The sequence below is a fragment of the Curcuma longa genome, chromosome 3, assembly GCF_044706935.1.
Source record: "Curcuma longa cultivar G26 ecotype Majalengka, Jawa Barat chromosome 3, ITB_CL_G26_1.1, whole genome shotgun sequence".
NCBI lineage: Eukaryota > Viridiplantae > Streptophyta > Magnoliopsida > Zingiberales > Zingiberaceae > Curcuma > Curcuma longa.
In genome coordinates, this window is record NC_133863.1 from 4,775,743 (window position 1) to 4,796,078 (window position 20,336).

A 20,336-nucleotide genomic window follows, 5' to 3' on the forward strand; every position below is an offset into this window, starting at 1 on the left:
AAAGGACAACAAATCAATGAAATATCAACTTCAGCTTTGCATTTTTTTTTTTTTCCCTCTGGAAAAGAACGCTTCAGAAACTATAACATCAACCAATCACTACGATGAAAAGTTGGCAGAGACCCCATGGGGCATTGCGTTTACATGTGAAGAATAGAGACCTGGAAAGCGATTTCTCCTCTGCCCTGGTGAGAGTCGCCATGGTACTTCCGCCCCAGGAGAAGAGGAGCCATTGTAACATTGACAGTGACATTGGAGTGAGCACTCCCTCATCCGCTGCGTACGTACGTCCTTGGAGGTCAGGGAGTCAGTGAGGTAAGGGTCCAAGAAGATATACAGTGAGAGTGGAGTGGGACAAATGGCTAGTGAGTCACGAGACCAAATTCTCTGGCTGCGATTCTCACAGGTGGCGTAGTGGGAAAAACACTTGTGCATTATCTGGAATACAATAATGACCCATAATGCTTAACTAGCTAGCTGGCTTTGTGTTATCTTTACTTCTTGTCGGGCAATAGCTGTTGTTGTAACAATTGTTATGCTGGACGATGAAGGGGAAAGGAGAATGGATAAGATGATTGTTCTATTTTTTATTTTGGCAACTTATTTTTGATCATGTAGTAAGTATCACACTCCTTCAGTTTTTCCTTATCTTATTTTCTTTCATATTGTTGGCAGTTTTTTTCCTTCAAGGACATACTACAAAGAGGTGGGCGGGCATTCGCATGTTTCCTCATTCCAGATGATTCTTACTGTTAAAAAGATTACAAATACCATCCATCTACTGAATTTCATAACGCTGACTTCTTCAAGGAGTTGTTTGAGGAAGGCATGATGATGCATAAACGTCTAAGAAATTATACAAATTGAAAATATGGAGGCATTAGAAACTGTAAAGCATGCAATATTTTAGGTACAAAGAAATGTCTAATCTTGATAGTACATGATTGACTATAGACATCAAAGTCGATACAACGAAAACAAAAAACGAGAACAAAGCACCTGACTTGATGCATTGGCGAACAATGGCAGAAGATTGGTCAACTTTTCCAGCTTACAGTTCATCAAAAAGGGCTGTCTCTGAGTTACGACTGCCAATTTAAGATGTCGACGTCACGGTTTTATGATAGCAATCGAAGGAGTGACAAGGCAAAAATCTATATCTGTGAATGATTTTGTTGAAAAATCTGGTAAGGACTAGCAAATTAATCCTTCACAATCTACATCACTGTTCAAATATTTATCTTCGAAGAACTTCTGTGGCTCAATTTCCAAACCACTATCACCTTGTCACCGAAACAAAAGTTCCACTAAAATGAGGAGATAATTTATCTTGTTCTTTTCTTTCCAATCCTCAATGGATTTCCCAATAATCTTATGATAATAGAGCCCACTTTTAAAGAAAACTCCTATGAGCAATTGACACATAGGAGATGCTCCATTCCCATGGCTAAGATCCTGCAGGCTCCTCCATGATTCATTGATTATGTTAACTCCCAACTGGCAGACTGAGAAAACTTTAGCCAATAATTAGCTTGCAACTTCAACGAATTTAATGTTCAACCTCAAAACAGATTGTTGTTTAAGCCCTCTGCAACGCATAGATACCAATACCAGCGATTATGTCTCCAATACTGAATTAATATGATCTCTAGAGTTTTCATCATCACCAAGAATCTTGTTCACAAGCACAAACCAATTTTCGTGATCAACTCGTCTATTTGAAACAAGGCTTTCAAGAATCTTATCAAGTTCTTCTGCATCTCCAGGACTGAAAAGCTCATCAGCCAAGATTTTGAATGTAGCTTTATCTGGCATGACACGTTTCTCTAGCATTTCATCAAGGATCTTAACCACTTCCTTTGGCTTCCCTGCTTTACAAAACCCCTTCATTAGGACATTGTAAGTGAACACATTAGGCGAACATCTCCTCTCAACCATGTCATCCCACACCCTTCCTGCCTCCTGCAACTCCCCGTTCTCACACATTCCAGAGATGAGTGTGTTGTATGTTAGCATACTTGGGATGAATCCTCTCTCAAACTCATCAAACAGTTTCCTTGCTTCCCTGACCTTTCCCTCCTTGCATAGCCAATATATAAGTGTGCTTGAGATGGAATTATCTGGAGTGACATTCTTCTTCAAAAGCTTCCTCCAAATCCGGCAAGCCTCCTCCGCCTTCTTATCTTCGCACAATGCATCGATCACCTTACAACACAAGGACGAGCTTGGTACGTACTTCCCTTCAAGCATGTCATCAAGCAAGTTCAATGCTTCGCCAGACCTTTTCATCTTGCAACATGCCTCGATCACCACAGAGTATGTGACATCGTTTGGGGTGACGCCCCAAGTCTCCATCTCGTCCATTACTCTGACGGCATCGTTCAGTTTCCCTTGGTTGCAATACCCGGCGATCATAATTGTGAGAGTGGTAGCGTCCGGAGACCAACCGCGGGCAATGATCTGATCGAAGACCGACCGTGCAGCAGAAAGATCACCTCTGGCGCAGTAGAAAGCGAGGATGGTTGTATAGGAAACAACATTGGGGACGATCCCCAAACCGGGCATATCATCGAGCAACTGGAGGGCGCCAGCGATATCACCGAGCTTGCAGAGAGCCTTGAGAAGGATGTTGCAGGTACAGACGTTGGGGATGATTCGGAACTTAGTGCGGCAGTTGCGAAAGAGGTGAGCGACAAGGTCCGGACGGTGGTTCTGGATCATGGCATTGAGGAGAGCGTTGAAGGAGCGGACGGAGGGTTGGAGGCCGCCGAAGGAGGGGATGGAGAGAAAGGAGCGAAGGGACGCAGCAGGACGGCCGGCGAGGGAGTAAGCACGGATGAGGAAGATGAAGGCGTCCTCGGAGGGGCGCAGTCCGGAACGGAAGAGAGAGGAGAGGACCGGAGGAAGGAGGTGGAATCTGCGGGAGCCGGCGAGGCGGAGGATGATGTCGTGGTAGGGAGGGTAGGAGGGGGAGAAACCCGGGACGAAGCGGTTGGCGTAGTCGAAGATGCGGAAGGCGAGATCCGGGTCGGTGGTCGAGCGGATGAGGGAGGCGAGTCGGCGGCTTGTGAGAGGGGAGGGCCAATTGCGGATGGGAGGAGTCACGGTGTAGGACTTGAGAAGGTCGGAAGTCGACCGGAGGGAGGCGAGGTGGTCCAAATCCACCGGCGAAGAGAGGTGCGCCAGGTCAACTACCGTCGAGAAGCACCGCCGTCCCAAATCGACGGCGCCGGCGAGATTGAAACGGCGATTCATTCTGCTTCCTGGGGAAGATGCTTTCTTCGACGAGCACAGAAACGATTAACAAATATTAGGGCAAATTTGACAGCGATTAATCAATAGAAACGGTCAAACCGGTTGGCATCGGGCCGGGCTCGCCCGTAAGCACACAACGTGATTTTTGGATCGGCTTAAACCGGACCTGACCATCTATTTAGTTTTTTTTTTTGTAATAATGATAATAATAAATATTTTAAAATTAAAAAGTAAAAAAAAAGTCATGCAAATATTTTATTGGATATCATTAATAGATGCTTAAATAGATTTAGGAGGTTTATTGGAATTACAGTTGGGATTCTTGTCACAATAAATTTTTGTCACAATAAATTTCTGTCATAAATTTATCACAACAAATCTGAATCGTTAGATTTTAAAATAGAAGATTAAATTCAAGTCATCACAATCACTCATTCAATCTACCGTCTTGATTTAATTTTAATTTTAAAATTGATCTGTCCAGATTTATTGTGATAAATTTGTGACAGGAATTTGATGTGACAACAACCTTTATTTATTGGAATTAAAAGACGTTGTTAGCAATATAAATATCTTACTCAATAAAATCACATGGGTGACACGTGACATATGTTCCGATCGAGGGTTTTGAAGGTTTAACCCTTTTAGCTTAAAACCCTCCTACGTCTCCGTCTACTGCCTGTCCGCAGCTCTGCCGCTGCCGCCGGCGGCCCACCGCAGTTGGCAGTCGGCTCACAAGCCGGACAACCGGAACCATGACTTTCCGGTTTTTCCGATCCTTATCCCCCTTCCATTTCTGCTCGCCCTTACTCCTCTACCGTCCTCGTGTCTCCCTCCTCCTCCTCCACTCGGTCGCCGATGATGCAGCGCTACCGCGGAGGCCGGATCCAGCTCCACGGATCCCTAGAGCCTCTAGTTCGTCTTCCTCGAAGAAGCATTACGAGGAGTGCAGGGACGTGAAGGTCGCGGTTTGGTGGGACTTCGAAAACTGCGGCATACCCGCTGGGGTCAATGTTTTCCTGGTGGCCCAACGGATCACGTCGGCCTTGCGTTCCAATGGAATCAAGGGCCCGGTCACTATTACTGGATTCGGCGACGTAGAGCAGCTCTCGCGGACTGCTCGGGAGGCTCTCACCTCCACCGGAATCTGTCTCAACCATGTACCACATGGTTGGTTCATACTCTTCGCTCGTTTATGCTTTTCTCATTACTGTCTTCTGCAAATTTGACATTTGTGTAATCGAGCTTTCTCTTTGTCAATACTTTGCAAGTTGTCTTAGCGTTGGTTCTGATTTCCATAGAAAGAGTTATTAATATTGTTGAAGGATGAATGATTCATTTGGTAGGTCTTATTGTAGTTCTTTACTTTCAGGTTATTGGTTTAAGGATATAATGTTTTAGAGCACAAATGGTACAAGAAACTACAGTTAAGCATGTGAACGCTATTCCAATTAAACTTATATTCAATTACTTGAACATTTTACTAATTTTAAAAACTTAAGTGGCTCTTTCAAGTACATTTGTTCCCCTTCTCGTTCCAAGTTTATGATTTTAGAATATAAAAATTAAAATCACTTGGTCACTACATAGGATGAAATGTATTCAGTTAGTAGCATTCTAAAAGAGCTTATATTGTTTTGCTTTCTTTGTTTTTCTCTGCAGAAATTGTCAGCTTTGAATTTCATCTAATTTTGTTGTAGGATTTGTCTAATATCTTTAGAGCATTAGTGAAGTTGATCTAGCTCAGAGCCTCAGATAGTTTTTTTGGTCAACCTTCTTTACCGGATTTAACAAATAAATCTTAACTGGGTCGTTAAAGATCTTGGAACCTTTTATGTTATAGGTGGGAAAATGAGTTTTCAAAGCTGCTTTATGGCCGATCTTATCTATTGGGTTTCACAAAATCCCCCTCCTGTCCATTTCTTTTTGATATCTGGGGACAAGGACTTTGCAAACATCCTTCATCGTTTAAGGATGAACAACTATAACATACTACTTGCCAGTAGGGAATTTACTCCAGGCATACTCTGCAGTTCTGCCACACTTATGTGGTCCTGGACTTGTTTGGTTAAGAGCGACAATGCCTCTGCCAAGCATTTTAACCACCCACCAGATGGTTTTTATGGTTCTTGGTATGGACAATATAAAGCTGTCTTGGATGATCCTTTCTCTGATTTGAAGCAAGCTAACGTAAAAGGCGAGGATTATGTGGAACTGAGTTCTGAAAGTAAGCCTCGTCTAGTTCCCAGAGCTTTAGTCAATGCCATCCGACAAATTCTGCACTCATATCCTGAAGGGATCAATATGTCAGACTTACAAAATGAGCTCAAACGGATCAATATGAGTGTAGATAAGGATTTCTTCGGGTATAAGAACTTCTCCCACCTTCTTGCATCAATGCCAAACATATTGAAGCTCATAACCAGTCCAGGTCTTGACGGTCAACTGCTTGTGGTTGGGAAGCATTTAAGAACAGCAGATTCATCTCCATTAAGATCTAAAACTATTCAGGATTTTGATTCCAGTGATGGAGGGATGAGCCGTACACCGAAACAGGATGGAAAACCACTCTCAGTGACTCCAAATAATGTTGTGGGTCTTACACCCACTACACTTGATAAGCACCCATCCTCTCATACTAGCACACAGTACGATGTGAATGAGGGGGGAGCATTTCAGATATTTAAGAGATATTTTTTCAGGTTTCAGCACCTCATGGAGGCGTCTCCTTTGACAACTAAAGGGAATGACATGGAGTCTAATCATGATGGTTCCACTTCCAAGAAAAGAAAAAAATTTATAGTCAAAAGAGGATTTCTACAAAGGATCTGGGAAGGTATGAATCATCCTAGTGCTGATCTGCCAGTTGGGGGAATTGATAGCATTTCTGGTCTGGATTCTACATCTAATAAGGATTCTGTTGAGGCAAAATCAACCTACCAGCCAACTGAGAAGTTAAAATGCAAAGACAAGAAGACAAACTGGAAGAATAAGTTTAGTCCTAGCAAAAGTTTTAGAGAATTCGGTGAGTCACCTGCAACTGATAAGACCACTAGGCATCCTGACATGCATACTGGTCCTCCAGATACAAAACAGAGCTTCTTCAAGAGTATTGCAGGTTGGTGGTCCAAGAAATCCGAGGACCAGGAAGGTGTTTGTGAACCCGGAAAGGAGGTTACCACTGAGGATAATTTTGTCCATCAGGCAGAAACTATTGATGTTTTCTCAAAAGCATACTTTTGGGATGCTTTAGAGTCATTTTTGCTCACTTCTAAAGGAGCTGAGCTTATCTCGAAATCGAGAACGAGGTAAATGTCTTTTGTCTACGACATTTTCTCTCATAAAAACACATTCATGGGCTATTAATGTACTCAAATCTGATATTTCTTATTTTTCCATTATGATGTCTGAAGGTAATTCTTTGCAAATTTTGCTCCTTCACAGTTATCAAATCTCCTTCAGAATACATAGGTTGTTTCACTTCTTGACTTTTAGAGCTATAAATAATTTCTACTCCAAGAAAACAGTGTGGCTTTCTTCAAGTTTGATACTACAAATATGGATTTCAGACATCATGTAACTCTTGGGGTACTTTGCATATTACTGCCTATAAATGAGTATCATCTATATAAAATGCAAAAATTTATTCCAATATTATTTCAAACAAATACTAAATAATCTTCACTGATGTAGTTTGCACCTTGCACTAATATGAGTAATTATTTGACAACATTTTCTGACACCACAATTGAGGTTTGTGTTTGAGTGCATTAACTATGTTTTTTTATTTTTGGATAGTTTAGTCTTCCCCTAAGCATCATAATTTCAAGGTTGTTTGATGTAAACCTTCCCAAAAAGGTTATAATTTGAAAAAAAAAAAAAAAACTCATTCTTTTGTAAAATGCCCTCTGGATCTAGTTTGCTCTTGTATCTGTACTATTCTCTAATCCATTATTTTGCAATTCCAGAAACATGGTGCTGATCTATGTTTTTAGTGCTTCACCCACCCAACACACACATTTTATCTTTTGCATTAGTTTCAGAAAAAAATGATTCTGCTATTTTTTAATTTAGGGGAAGATACATCATGGCATTCATTTTGGAACAGAACTTGGGAATAATTCTAACAAACTGCCTTTTTTTACCAATCTTATAACGGTTATATATTTCTTTTGGATGAAATCTTGTAAATTAAAATCTGTCATATTGAACTATGGTATTATTGTTTGCTTCAGGGAACAACTGGTGCATGGGTTACAGAAGGGAGGTCCTTGCATCCTTAAAGATCTTTCAAAAGCCCAACTTTTTGAGCTGGTAAATTTGATGATTGTAGAAAAGAAATGGATACAAGAATCAATTTTCCAGATGTTCCCTTTTAGGCTTACTCTTGCCAAACAAAAGTGTGTCACATCACATTCCTATAATTCCAATGGTTTAAGTTCACTTTTTGCTGGCAAAATATCAAAATCTAACACACACAGAGCCTGAGCAGGAAACATATGATCAAAGTCTGGTTTCCTGGGGAGTTCATTTACTGTGGCTAATTTTGTTAATCAACCCCAAAACTTTTTGGAGTTCAAATCTTGGTTTCAGAAAGCCTATACACGTAAAGAGGATGTACAACCTGAACATTTAGAAAAGATGTTTGAGAGCATGTTCAGCATAAAACTTGTTCCTTCCTCCTATGGCTATCCGGATCTACAAAGCTCGATTGAAGTTTGTGCAAATGATGACAGTTATGAGAATAAAAAAAGAAAATCATCTCCTAGCAGAGAAAAAGATATCAGAGGCAAGGTTCTTTGTTGGAGATAATGCCTGGGGTGAGGATAGAGTCCAGTTGTCTATGGCCGACGAGGGAAGATGTGATAGAGGAACAGAAAGGAAGAGACAGGTGATGCGTGGAAAACTTTCTATTATGTCACTGTATAGGAGTTTGTCAGTAGTTATTTACATAAGAGGGTAAGAATTCAAATTTGGATAAAATTGAGTAATGTTTTTTTCTATCAGGATTAATTATAATTTTTTAATTTATTTTTTTGTAGATGGTCGTGAAGTGTATGAAATAGCTAGGATGATAAATTTCACCGTATAAGAAAAGGAAAAAGAGTTTGTCCGAAGTTGACTAGTGAAGAGAAAAGAAAGAAAAAGGTTTTTCGTTCTATTTAGACGGACAAAAAAATCAAAAAAAAAAATGACGCATAAAAAAAATTCTCATAAATCAATCCGTCCTTTATTTGATAATAAATAACAGTGGAAAAAATAAATAACTCATCCTTACTAAATGGGGGGAAAAAAACTTTCCTAAATTTTAAATCCGCCCTCGAAAGTCGACAGGGCATTAGAAAAGGGTAGGCTCCTTTCTGACTCTCCGCTTCTTCGGCTGTTCATTAGGGTTTTGACTGGAGCAACCTTTTTCTCTTCGCCGCCACTTTTTCTTCGCCTGTTCATTAGGGTTAGAGCCCTTTCTCTTTGATGTCGTCTTTTTGGGATCGGCTCTGATCCAATAACTTTGGCATTTTTTGGATCCGATCCGAAAGATGACATCGAAGAAGAAGAGGTTCACACCAGCGCAATCCCTTTCCTCTTCGCCGTCACTTTTTCTTCGCCTGTTCATTAGGGTTTGGACCGGCAATCCCTTTCCTCTTCGTCGTCACTTTTTCCATCGGCTCTCATACAATAGCTTTGGTAATTGCTGGATCCGATGAAAAAGAAGTGACAGCGAAGAGGAAGAGGTTCAGACCGGCGCAATCCCTTTGGTCCGCCTGTTCTTGTGTTTGCATTTCTCTTGTGAAGTTAAAATGCAAAGATAAGAAGATAAACTGGAAGAATAAGCTTACAGGTCCTCCAGATAAGAAACAGAGCTTCTTCAAGAGAATTGCAGATTGGTGGTCCAAGAAATCCGAGAACGACCAGGAAGGTGTTTGTGAACCTGGAAAGGAGGTTAGCACTAAGGGTAACTATTGATGTTTTCTCAAAAGGATACTTTTTGGATGCTCTAGAGTCATTTTTGCTCACTTCTAAGGAGTTGAGCTTATCTCGAAATTGAGAACAAGGTAAATGTCTTTTGTCTACGACATTTTCTCTTATACAAACACATTCATGGGCTATTAATGTATTCAAATCTGATATTTCTTATTTTTTTCCATTATGATGTCTGAAGGCAATTCTTTGCAAATGTTGCTACTTCACAGTTATCAAGTCTCCATCAGAATACGTAGGTTGTTTCACTTGTTGACTTTTAGACCTATAGATAATTTCTACTCCAAGAAAACGATGTGACATTCTTCAAGTTTGATACTACAATATGGATTTCAGACATTATCTCTTGTAAAATGTCCTCTGGATCTTGCTTGCTTAACACTAGAGCAAACAACTGATGATTACTGGTATTTGTACTATTCTCAAATCCATTATTTTGAAATCTGGTGCTGATCTATGATTTTTAGTGCTTCGCCCATCCAACACACATATTTTATCTTGTGCATTAGTTTCACAAAAAAAAAATGATTGTGCTATTTTTTAATTTAGGGAAAGATATATGATGGCATTCAATTTGGAACAGAACTTGGGTATAATTCTAACAAACTGCCTTTTTTTACCAATTTATAAGGATTATATATTTCTTCTGGATGAAATTTTGTAAATGAATATCTGTCATATTGAATTATAGAGCTATGGTATTATTGTTTGCATTAGGGAACAACTGGTGCATGGGTTACAGAAGGGAGGTCCTTGGGTCCTTAAAGATCTTTCAAAAGCCCAACTTTTTGAGCTGGTAAATTTGACATTATCTCTTGTAAAATGATAGAAGAATGGATCTTCCAGACTTCCCTTAGGCACTAGAGCAAACAACTGATGTTCACATTGTATTTGTACTAATTCTCAAATGGTTTATTTGAAATCTGGTGCTGATCTATGATTTCAAGTGCTAACACACAGGCAGTCTGAGCAAGACACATATTTTATCTTTTGCATTAGTTTCCTGTAAAAAAAATTTATTGTGCTATTTTTTAATTCAGGGGAAAATATGATGGCATTCAATTTGGTTTCAGAAAGCTTATATAATTAAACAAACTGCCTTTTAAGACCATTTATAAGGATTATATATTTCTTCCTCCTATGACTATCCGGATCTACAAAGCTTGATTGAAGTTTGTGCAAATGATGACAGTTATGAGAATAAAAAATGAAAATCATGTCCTAGCGGAGAAAAGATATTATCTGATTGCCAAAAGCTCTCGGTTGATCTTTTTGAAGAATATCGTGATGGTTTCAACATGAGCATATTCAAACTAGTTTTTCTACAGAAGCATGGTTATGTTTTGGAGTGTCAACCCTTGGCTATCCCAAGCTTGCTTCATTGTTAGAGATAATGTCTGGGGCGAGGATAGAGTCCAGTTTTGTGATCCCTGCTGAAAATTTCTGCTCAAATTCTCGTTCTACTAATCAACCAACAAATGGAACACTTGATCTCACTTCACTAGATGATAAAGGCAATGCTGGTAACAACACTGGCCGTGAAAGTGCTTCTGAAGATTGTGCATGGGAGGAATGGGAGGAGGTAGGCCCTGTGCATGAAACAGTTGCGTGTGAGGATGTTATGGCTGCCCCAATTAAGGATAGAGAAGTAACCTATGACGAGTCTCTTTCAGCTGATGAATTGTCTGATTGAGAGCGATACTCCCCCATTGCAGGATGTAGTAGGGAAATCTTGAAGAAAGCTCTCTCTTATTCAAATTCTTGATTCCTGGTATGGTAGCAACGAAGGTGGCGAGTAGCCACAAGCTCAGGGTAGCAAAGAAGGCAGCCACAAGGAGCAAGCTATGGATACTCAGGAAGGCGGTCTGAAAAAAAGTATCAAAGATGGTTGCGAAGTGGAACAAGCTGAGGTTCCTGATGGTCTCGTGGATTGCTCTAAGAATAAACCTGAGATCTTGGTCGATATTAAGCCAAAATTACGATTTCATACAAGATATAATTTTGTTGGCCGATAGCATATTAGTAGTCTGAAGAAAGCTGGAAATTCAAAGTTTTACAGTTAAAGAAGGTTCATCTACACACTGCACAAAGATCAAACATCCAGTGTTCACAAATTAGCTCCATGCTGAGCATTTTGCTTGGACTCGCACCGTTGCAACTTCAGTAACCGGCACACAATGCAGCTTCTTGATACTGAATTTTTCTTGTATGGTATGGCTTGTTGAAGAAAGAAAATAATATGAACCAAAGTATGAGCTCATTGAGAAACTAGTAGAGGGGGCATTAAGCGAATTATGTACTTTTGTTTTATTAGGATTCAAAAAAATGCTTTGTGCTAGTTAAATAATGTCAAATTTGTAATAGCATCAATCTAATAAGCCAACGTGGCTACATGAGGTCAATTAATTTGATTGAGCAGATTGTGTTTGGAATTTATATGATTTTTTGCTTTCGGCAACATTGCCTTTCCTGCCATCTCTTTGTTTTATTAATAGAACGTCTGCTGCGCATATCTAATTTATTGTAGTCAATTGGCCATCGTCTACTTCGTCTTTAATTTCTCTGTAAAAGGTGGAATCATTTTAGGTTAACGCCAAAATCGAAAAACTAATTAGCTAATTAATCAGTCTGATTTCCAAAGCAATAAATGTAAAACAAGTAAGTTTACCCGAGACAGCTTCGACGATCATGGATGGGGATAATAAATAAGAGCAACTATCGCAATAAGCCAGTCATGTTGTTCCTATTCCAAAATGACGCCCAAATAAAGAAACATTTGATTTTAAAATATTTTTATTATTAAATATAAAAATTTTATTAATTCCATTCCCATGAACTAACAGTGGGAAGAAAATTTTAATTGGTTGTTGTTAGAAATAGTGGGAAGAAAATTTAGCTTTATTACTTTTTCCTGAAATAGATTTCTTGTATCCAGGGGGAAATGTCACATTCATCTTTAGCAATTTCTGTGACGGCGCCGTCGAGCATGAAGCTGCGTCGAGGAGAAATCCCAACAAGCATCTAATTAATCCCACTCTGTAGGAAGAACTACTGAAGCACGAGTAGATTTGAATCCCCCCCAAAGCGGGAAGCGGTGAGAATAAAGCATGCAACAAAAAGAAGAAGAACAAAAAGGGAAATCAAAGAAAAGAAACTACACGAGTCGAGAGCAAAGCAGAGGCGAGCACGATGAGCAGCATCAGCAGCGACACGCGCACCGCGTCGCACGACGACGCCATTCCCACCACCTGCCCAAAGTGATTTCACTTCTCTGTCATCGTCATCTTCCTTTACTTTATCGAAAAAGAAACAGCAAAGTAGGAAAAGCATACGCACCCGGTTGTCCGACCCCGGCGTCGGAAATGGCAGGATGGTGGCCGTGTCGGTCTCTCCCACCGGGAGCGGCACCGCGGGGCTGCTGCTGACGAACGGGATCGAGCTTTCCGGAGTCGATTTTTCCTTGGGCTCCAGAGGCCTCGAGTCCACCCGCGGCGCCGGAGCAGGACCGGAGGCAGGCGGAGTTCTTGATATCGGAGACGCCACGAAGTCGGCTCCGGAAGTGGGCGCCGGAGCAGGGAACGCAGGGAGCTCCGGAGAATCCATGGCTTGAGAGGCTTGAAAGAGGAGGAAGAGAAGGCAGCCGACGGTGGCAAAGAGCTCCATTCCGTAGACTGCGCGAAAGAGAAAGAGTAAGCTTCTTTCCAAGCGAGAGCAACGCTTTAGCAGCATCAGGCTTTACAGTGAGACTTCAGTGGGGAACCAGGACAGCAGAGAGGAGGCTTCGATTGCCGAGCTGCTCTATGAAGAATCTCAAACGAGAGAGAGAGACCTGCAAAAGGCCAAAAGGGACAAGACTAGCTAATTGCGCAATGATTACTTTAATCAGTCTCTTTGTTCTGAGAGCTCCCCTTCTACTGCAACTGCAGAGACAAAGTGTGATAGGCTATTTGTTTGTGTTCCTGTGGAGTTTGGTCCATGGAGCGAAGCTGGAATCGATTTCCAAGTGCGACGCGGTGAGTTCGAGGTGCCTTTTCTCGTGCAAAATATTAAATCTGGCCGCGGCAGGCCTCGTGAGTCGAGGTCGGAGAAAGTAGAGTCGACCAACAGCTTTGTCAATGCATCGACGAACGTACGTACGTACGTAGCATGGGAGAATTCATTACAATTAATTCTGGTCAAGCTTCTTTCTCAATGTAAGTTCCCCGCAGTGATCTGATTTTCTATGAAGTCCAAATTAATCTGATTCAGTTGGGATTTTATTTGGCTGTTAATTAACAATATAATCGATGATCGAAGCTAAATTCTGAAAGGGAAATGTTTCAATCTTCATGCAATCTGAAAGTTCCTTAATTCTCCCTCCGCGCTCGCTCCGTGGTGGTTCGATCTTCAGCGACTCACAAGAACAGGAATCGCCAGGATGAATCTGCAGCTTCAATCCGAAGCGCGTCAAAATTATGCGTCGCACGTTACATTTCGATTTGCATTATTCTTTGTAATTATTAGTCACTAAGAAACTATTTAAGTAGCTTCCTCTGCGTTGACGTCGATCGACACTTCGCCTCCTGCTCTCTTCAGCTTCCACCGTGCGTTCGACCTTTTAAAGCACTATAAATTCTCATGCAACTTCCAGTTTCCATCTCCATCTGATCCTCTCTCAAAGCCAGAAGCAGCACCATGGATTCCATTCAGAATCTGGCAGTCCTTGCGCTCGCCTTCGCCTTCCTGGTCGCGGCGGGCAGCGGCCGCGAGCTCTCGCCGGTGGAGCTCCACCAGGCCGCCGACCTGGAGGCGCGACTTGCTGCGGGGCTGGCCGAAGGCGGCGGGCTGGTTGAGTGCTGGAATTCGCTGCTGGAGCTGCGGTCGTGCACCAACGAGATCGTGCTCTTCTTCCTGAACGGGGAGTCGTACCTCAGCCTCGACTGCTGCCGCGCCATCCGCGTCATCACCCACCACTGCTGGACTTCCATGTTCACCAACCTCGGCTTCACCGTCCAGGAGAGCGACATCCTGCGAGGCTACTGCGACGCCGATACCGTCCCTACCACGCCCGCTCAACCGCAGCCGCCATCCGCTGCGCCCCTGACCGCCGTCGCTGGGGCAGAGATCGCTGTTGATGCTCTGACGCCCTGATCAGGCTTCCACTATTGCTCGTAATCAGATAAATATGAATAAAGGATCGCAATAGTGTGATTGTCTGTATATGCCACATCCTTGTTACAGTTTACATATCAGACATCTATGCTATGAAAATATTATTATATATGGACTAAAAATTTCTATTATCTTGAAAAGGGAGTTGATTAAAACGCCGCCCACGTCTCCTACCCCGTTTGCCGCGCATTCTTTACCTTGCTCCGGCCCTTCCTCCACGGTCTCCGTTGCATTCTTTTCGCGCACTTAAACGGCGCCGCCTTGCCCATCTCCGTCGCCTTCTCGCGCACAGTGCTGGCGATCTCCTTGGTCGCTTCCTCCCGCCTTCTCGCCGCTTCTTTGATATCTACGTACGGAGTACTCTTTTATCGGCCTTGTTCACGTAATATCCACCAACTTCATTTGGGCACTTTCTCTTACATTCACGCCAAATGCTGCTGATCATTACTGGTGGTCTGGAAGAGAGACGTCTGAGATGTTCATGTTCTTTGTGATTGTTGAAACATAAGGCCAAAGAATAGATTGAAAAGTAAAGAGGAAATAATTACTTCGCTAACAATTATATTTATACAATTTAAGTAATATGATAAATATAATAATAATAATTATGATGTACGTACGGCTGCAACGTTGAATAAGGTAATTAACTCTTTCACGATTGAAATTAATTTATTATTATTATATATCTTGGATTTTTATTTTTGTATTCATTACTCTCTGATAAATTCAACGGGATGGGTAAAACATTGAGTTTGATTGTCATTCTATTAAATCTAAATTCACTTTTTGGATAATGATTTGGTGAAGATGTATCCTCTCCAAAGAAGTAAAAGATTAATAATTGTTCAGCAGTTGCACGTTCCTCTACAAAGTGAAAATATATCTTTACATATTTTGTGAGAGCATGAAAAATTAAATTTGTAATAAGATATGTTACTTTAATGTTATCACACCATATTTTAGGTGTAACACTAGTAGAAAGATGCAATTTTGAAAAAAAGGGAATGAAGCCAAAATGATTTCAAACGTTACATTGATAATAACTTTGTTTTCGGATTCAATGCTGATCGAGAAACTATAGGTTACTTTTTAGAATGTCATGAGATAATATTTTATCCAAGAAAATATTATAAATTCATCAGTAGTGCGTTGCTCTTTAGAAGAGTCGACCAAATCTGCATTACTATATGCATTTAACTCATGTGAGGAACGATGATATAAAAAGAGATCATGAAGAATATTAGTGCATTTTTACCTAATTAACTCTTTCACGATTGAAATTAATTTATTATTATTATATATCTTGGATTTTTATTTTTGTATTCATTACTCTCTGATAAATTCAACGGGATGGGTAAAACGTTGAGTTTGATTGTCATTCTATTAAATCTAAATTCACTGTTTGGATAATGATTTGGTGAAGATGAATCCTCTCTAAAGAAGTAAAAGATTAATAATTGTTCAGCAGTTGCACATTCAATTCCTCGACAAAGTGAAAATATATCTCTACATATATATTTTCATGAAAAATTAAATTTGTAATAAAATATGTTACTCTAATGTTATGACATCATATTTTAGGTGTAACACTAGTAGAAAGATGCAATTTTGAAAAAGGAAATGGAGCTAAATGATTTCAGATATTACATTGATAATTAACTTGGTATTCAGATTCAGTACTTAATCGAGAAACTATAGGTTGCTTTTTAGAATGTCATGAGATAAGATTTTATCCAAGAAACTGTTCCGGAGATAAATCAAGGGGATAACCACGATCAGACTTGAGTCTCGAGTTGGTCCCTTCCTTAGGAGGCCCCGCTCGCTGGCCGAATCCTTCCATCCGGCAGAATACTGAAGTCGGATCCTTCCATCCGACAGGAGCTTGGCCGAGTCCTATCAACGCCGAATCCTCCTATGCGGCAGTAGCCTTAGCCGAATCCCCACTCGGCCACACTCACCGAATCCCCATTCGGCCACGGTCCTCGCCGAATCCTCATTCGGCCCTAATCCTTTTCCGAATCCTCATTCGGCCGTATCATAGCCGAATACCCATTTGGCCATGCTCCTAAGTCGAATCCTCATTCGGCCACACTCTTGTGTCGAATCCTCGTTCGGCCGTATCGCAGCCGGATACCCAATCGGCCATGTTCATAGGCCGAATCCGAGTCCTCAGCAGACTCCTCACTAGGCCGAATCCGAGTTCTCAGCAGACTCGCCTTACAGAGCCCTGGCATGTCCCATCATGTTCTCTGACTGGCCCACGCCCTTCATTTATTATCGCCGCCTTCTCTAACACCCACGTGGGCAATGACATGACGGCTACCTACCAGAGATGGAACTCTTGACTATTATGCTCGAGTGTTCCTGACACCTCATTAATCATGATGGGACACCCTCTTAATGGTGACGTGACATGTACACGCTCATCTCTCCTTAAAAGACCACTCCCGCGGTAGGTAAAAGTCTCCTCCTCTCCGAACTCTCTTACTCTCTTTACACGCTCAAGCTCCACTGTTCATCTTCTTCCTCTGCTGTCCCTGACTTGAGCGTCGGAGTGGTCGCGCCAGGGCACCCCCTGGCCTTCCTACTGACGATCTCTGTGATCGCAGGCCATCCTTGAGGTTGCTGCCGTTCATCATCGACTCCGGCGAGGTCTCCGGTGATCGTGAAGCTCTCATCGCCTCCACCATCGGCCACTGTTCAGAGCCATCTACGAGTTTTTCTGCTGTTCCAGCCCACGGCGAGCTAAGGTCCGGTGACATGTCCAGGAGCAGTTCTCAACCGGAACAGAAACTATTACAAATCCATCAGTGGTTCGTCTAGCTTCAGAAGAGTCGACCCAATATGCATTACCATACGCATTTAACTCGTGAGTAACCATGGTATAAAAAGAGACCATGAAGAATATTACTGCATGCATTTGAGATAGCAAAAGATACTCTTAACACCTTCCCAATATTCTTTAATAAGAGAATGCATAAATTAACAAACTCTATTGACAACAAAAGTGATGTTAAGTCGTATGATAGTGACATAATGTAAGGCTCCGATAATGCTCCAATATATTCGAGAATCAACTATAGCAGAAGATAATGAAGGTGCTGAAAAGTTACCTATATATAACAATCAGTGTAAAAAGAAGACATACATCATCCATTTTAGTCCGTCAGACAATCCTAGTAATGCATGTGTTTTGTGAGAGGTGACAATTTGAAAAAAAAAAAAGCATAATACTAAGAAAAAAAAGTCGTACCAAGGTCTTAAATAGGGAATTTTTGATTAAGAAAACGAAATCTTTAAGCATGTAGCCAAGTAGAGAGACAATAAAATCATGTACAAAAGATTTATCGAAAATCATATATAAATTTCTTCAACAGGTAAACATGTGTTGGAAGTTGTAAATGAATGAACCAAGTAGTTGCTCCATAAACACTGTTTCCTTAAGTTGATCATGAAGAAAGGCATTAGAAACATCTAATTATCGTATCGATCAATTGCAGCTAACAACTATAAATAGTAATAATCTGAAGATTGTAATTTTAATAACCAAACTGGATGTGTCATTAAAGTCAGTATCTGATTGTTGACTGAATCCTTTTGCCACAAGATGATCTTTATATTGTTCAAGCTAAGAGAGCCATCAGATGATACTTGAGTTGGAATACTCATTTAGAACTCACAACGTTTATGGAGATAGTGTGAGGAACTAAGCACCATGTCTCATTGCAAAGTAGAGCATAAAATTTTGTAGCCATAGCAGCCCACCAACTTGGATCCTTAACAGCCTATGTAAAGCATGTTGATTCAATACATTTTGAAGAGACCACTAGAGGTTCTGGGATATCGAGTAGCTGCTGATGGGCATTGTGTAACCAAAATAACGTTCAATTTGGTTTCAAAAATGATAAAATATATCAAGTAAATTAGATTTTCATTTCATCAGATAGAACCGAGTGAATTTGCTAAAATGGTAAATAAAAGTGGCATAATATATAAAAAAAACTTTGATTAGATAGATGGTCAGGATCTCAAATATCAGAATTAATTATTTAAGTAAAAAATTAAAAACATGATTGATGTGGTAAGTCTTGTTTGGCCTGAGGTGGTGCAGTCGGTCAATAGATCGTCCAACCTGGCCAGCTTCGGGGCCCACGGTCAAGGTAGTCTTGCCCTGTCACGCATGACTCAAAAGTCAATAGATTAGCTAACGTGGCAAGCTCTGGGGCCCACGGTCGAATTATTGACACCCTCAGCCAAGGTGACTGGATAGATCATCTTCCAGGAGCACGCTCAACCGGTTCAGGCTGACCCGGCTAGCATTCCGTTGCCCGGCCATCCCTATACGGGATGAGGTTCACCCGGCTGTCATCATCTATGGTGTCTCCCGGGTGTCAGCTGCACTGCTGGATCATCTCCCGGGAGATACCTTGCCAGACCCCCGTCTTATATCCCGGCCATCATCCCATATCACACAGGTCGTCCCGCTAACATGAAGAATGATCATTCTCAAGCATCTCCCGCCTCCTAGGCTTACTTCCCGGGATATGCCTCGTGTAATTTGCTCGCTGTATCCATACTGCTTATTTGCCCGACCATCCCTCCGCGGCACATGGCTTGCCCGGCCAATATTAAGCATGACCAGTCCCGAGCTTAACTTACCACTCGAGTGCATTTCCCGGGACTCCCACCACTCAACCAACCTCGACTGGGTTTGCCTGCTCATCGTAGTACGGCTTGGCAAGTTGCCCGGCTACTCACCCATGGTGCATAGTTCGCCCGGGCAACACGCACCACAACTGGTCCCGGGTAAACCCAATCGTGGCTAGTCCCGGGTATCTCCCCACTTCGACAGCAATCCTAGCTCAAGTCTGGTTAAGCTCAAGTCCGGTTAACCTCACTGACAAAGGAGCGTGTGAACTGGTATGCAGGGAGAAGGTTATACTCGTGTCCCCACGATCCTCCCCTCCGTGGCTGCCATTTTCCCATTTTGGCAAAACGACAAGAGTAAGGTACACCGCCACACTGGAAGACGGTTACAGACATGTCGCCTCTGTTCCCTTGATACCATCCTTCTGGCACGGGTGTCAGGCAGCCTCAGGTACTGTCCCCCCGGATACCACCAAAGCCTGCATCGTTGGCAGATGGAAGGTTCCCTTCACAGGTATATCAGTTCTCACGCAGGTATGGACAAGGCATCGAATCTCTGGCATACTCACTACTGTTCTCTTCATTCTACTACTATTTTCCTCCGCCGGAAACCTAACTTGAGCGTCGGAGTGGCCTGCCGGGACCTCCCGGCGCCCGCTAATCCGTTCGTTCTTCAGTGATCTTGCAGGTCCCTCTCTTCTTCGGGCCCGCACAGGTTGAGGTGGCATATCCTTGATTGGAGGGTTGACTGTCGTCGGTTTTTGACCGGAACAATGATTAAATGAGAAAAAGATAACTCATGACTTTTAGCATTCAAGCATGTCTTATAAAAAATTAGGTAATAATATATATGAAGTAGATAAACCAAATTGAGTTATGATTCTTTGAATAATACGAAGAGAATGATGATTAAATCCAGCATGCCAAATTGATTTATTTATGCGTTCACTAATAAAAGTTTTAACAGAAGGACATTAAAAAGAGTAGAGATCATTTTTAACTTTGCAATAGAGTAATGCATGTTGTTTTATTTTTTAAAAGGCACGGATTAGAATGAAATTTAAAGAAGATATTGTTACCAATACTAAATGGACATGTAAATAATAAATTTTTAATAAGAGAAGGAACATAAAAGATAAATTATATGTGTTTTCATAATTAGCAATTTGCAAACATAAATCATTCACTACCTGTACCGTATCTGAAATCTGACCTGACATGTGCTTTAGTGTCAAGGTATCATCCCACAGTAGAAGATTCTATAGATAAGAGTATTCCGAACTAAATTTATGGAGTGATTTGCA

The 20,336-nt window shown here is 41.5% G+C and overlaps 2 protein-coding genes and 1 pseudogene across 2 annotated transcripts; 1 reads left to right on the top strand and 2 right to left on the bottom strand.

The window, feature by feature from the left end:
* Positions 1–879: 879 nt before the first annotated feature.
* On the bottom strand, positions 880–3,255 carry LOC141824956 (uncharacterized). The gene has a single exon (XM_074712303.1). It carries the CDS (start codon positions 3,253–3,255, stop codon positions 1,618–1,620), a length of 1,638 nt encoding a protein of 545 aa, XP_074568404.1. The 3' UTR covers positions 880–1,617.
* Positions 3,256–3,990: 735 nt separating this feature from the next.
* Positions 3,991–10,967, top strand: LOC141824957 (uncharacterized; annotated as a pseudogene).
* Positions 10,968–12,374: 1,407 nt separating this feature from the next.
* Positions 12,375–12,921, bottom strand: LOC141822880 (uncharacterized). Its single transcript, XM_074710185.1, has 2 exons — positions 12,571–12,921; positions 12,375–12,482 (listed from the first exon to the last, which is right to left on the bottom strand). The coding sequence occupies exons 1-2, from the start codon at positions 12,895–12,897 to the stop codon at positions 12,375–12,377; spliced, it is 435 nt and encodes a 144-aa protein (XP_074566286.1). The 5' UTR covers positions 12,898–12,921.
* Positions 12,922–20,336: the final 7,415 nt, after the last annotated feature.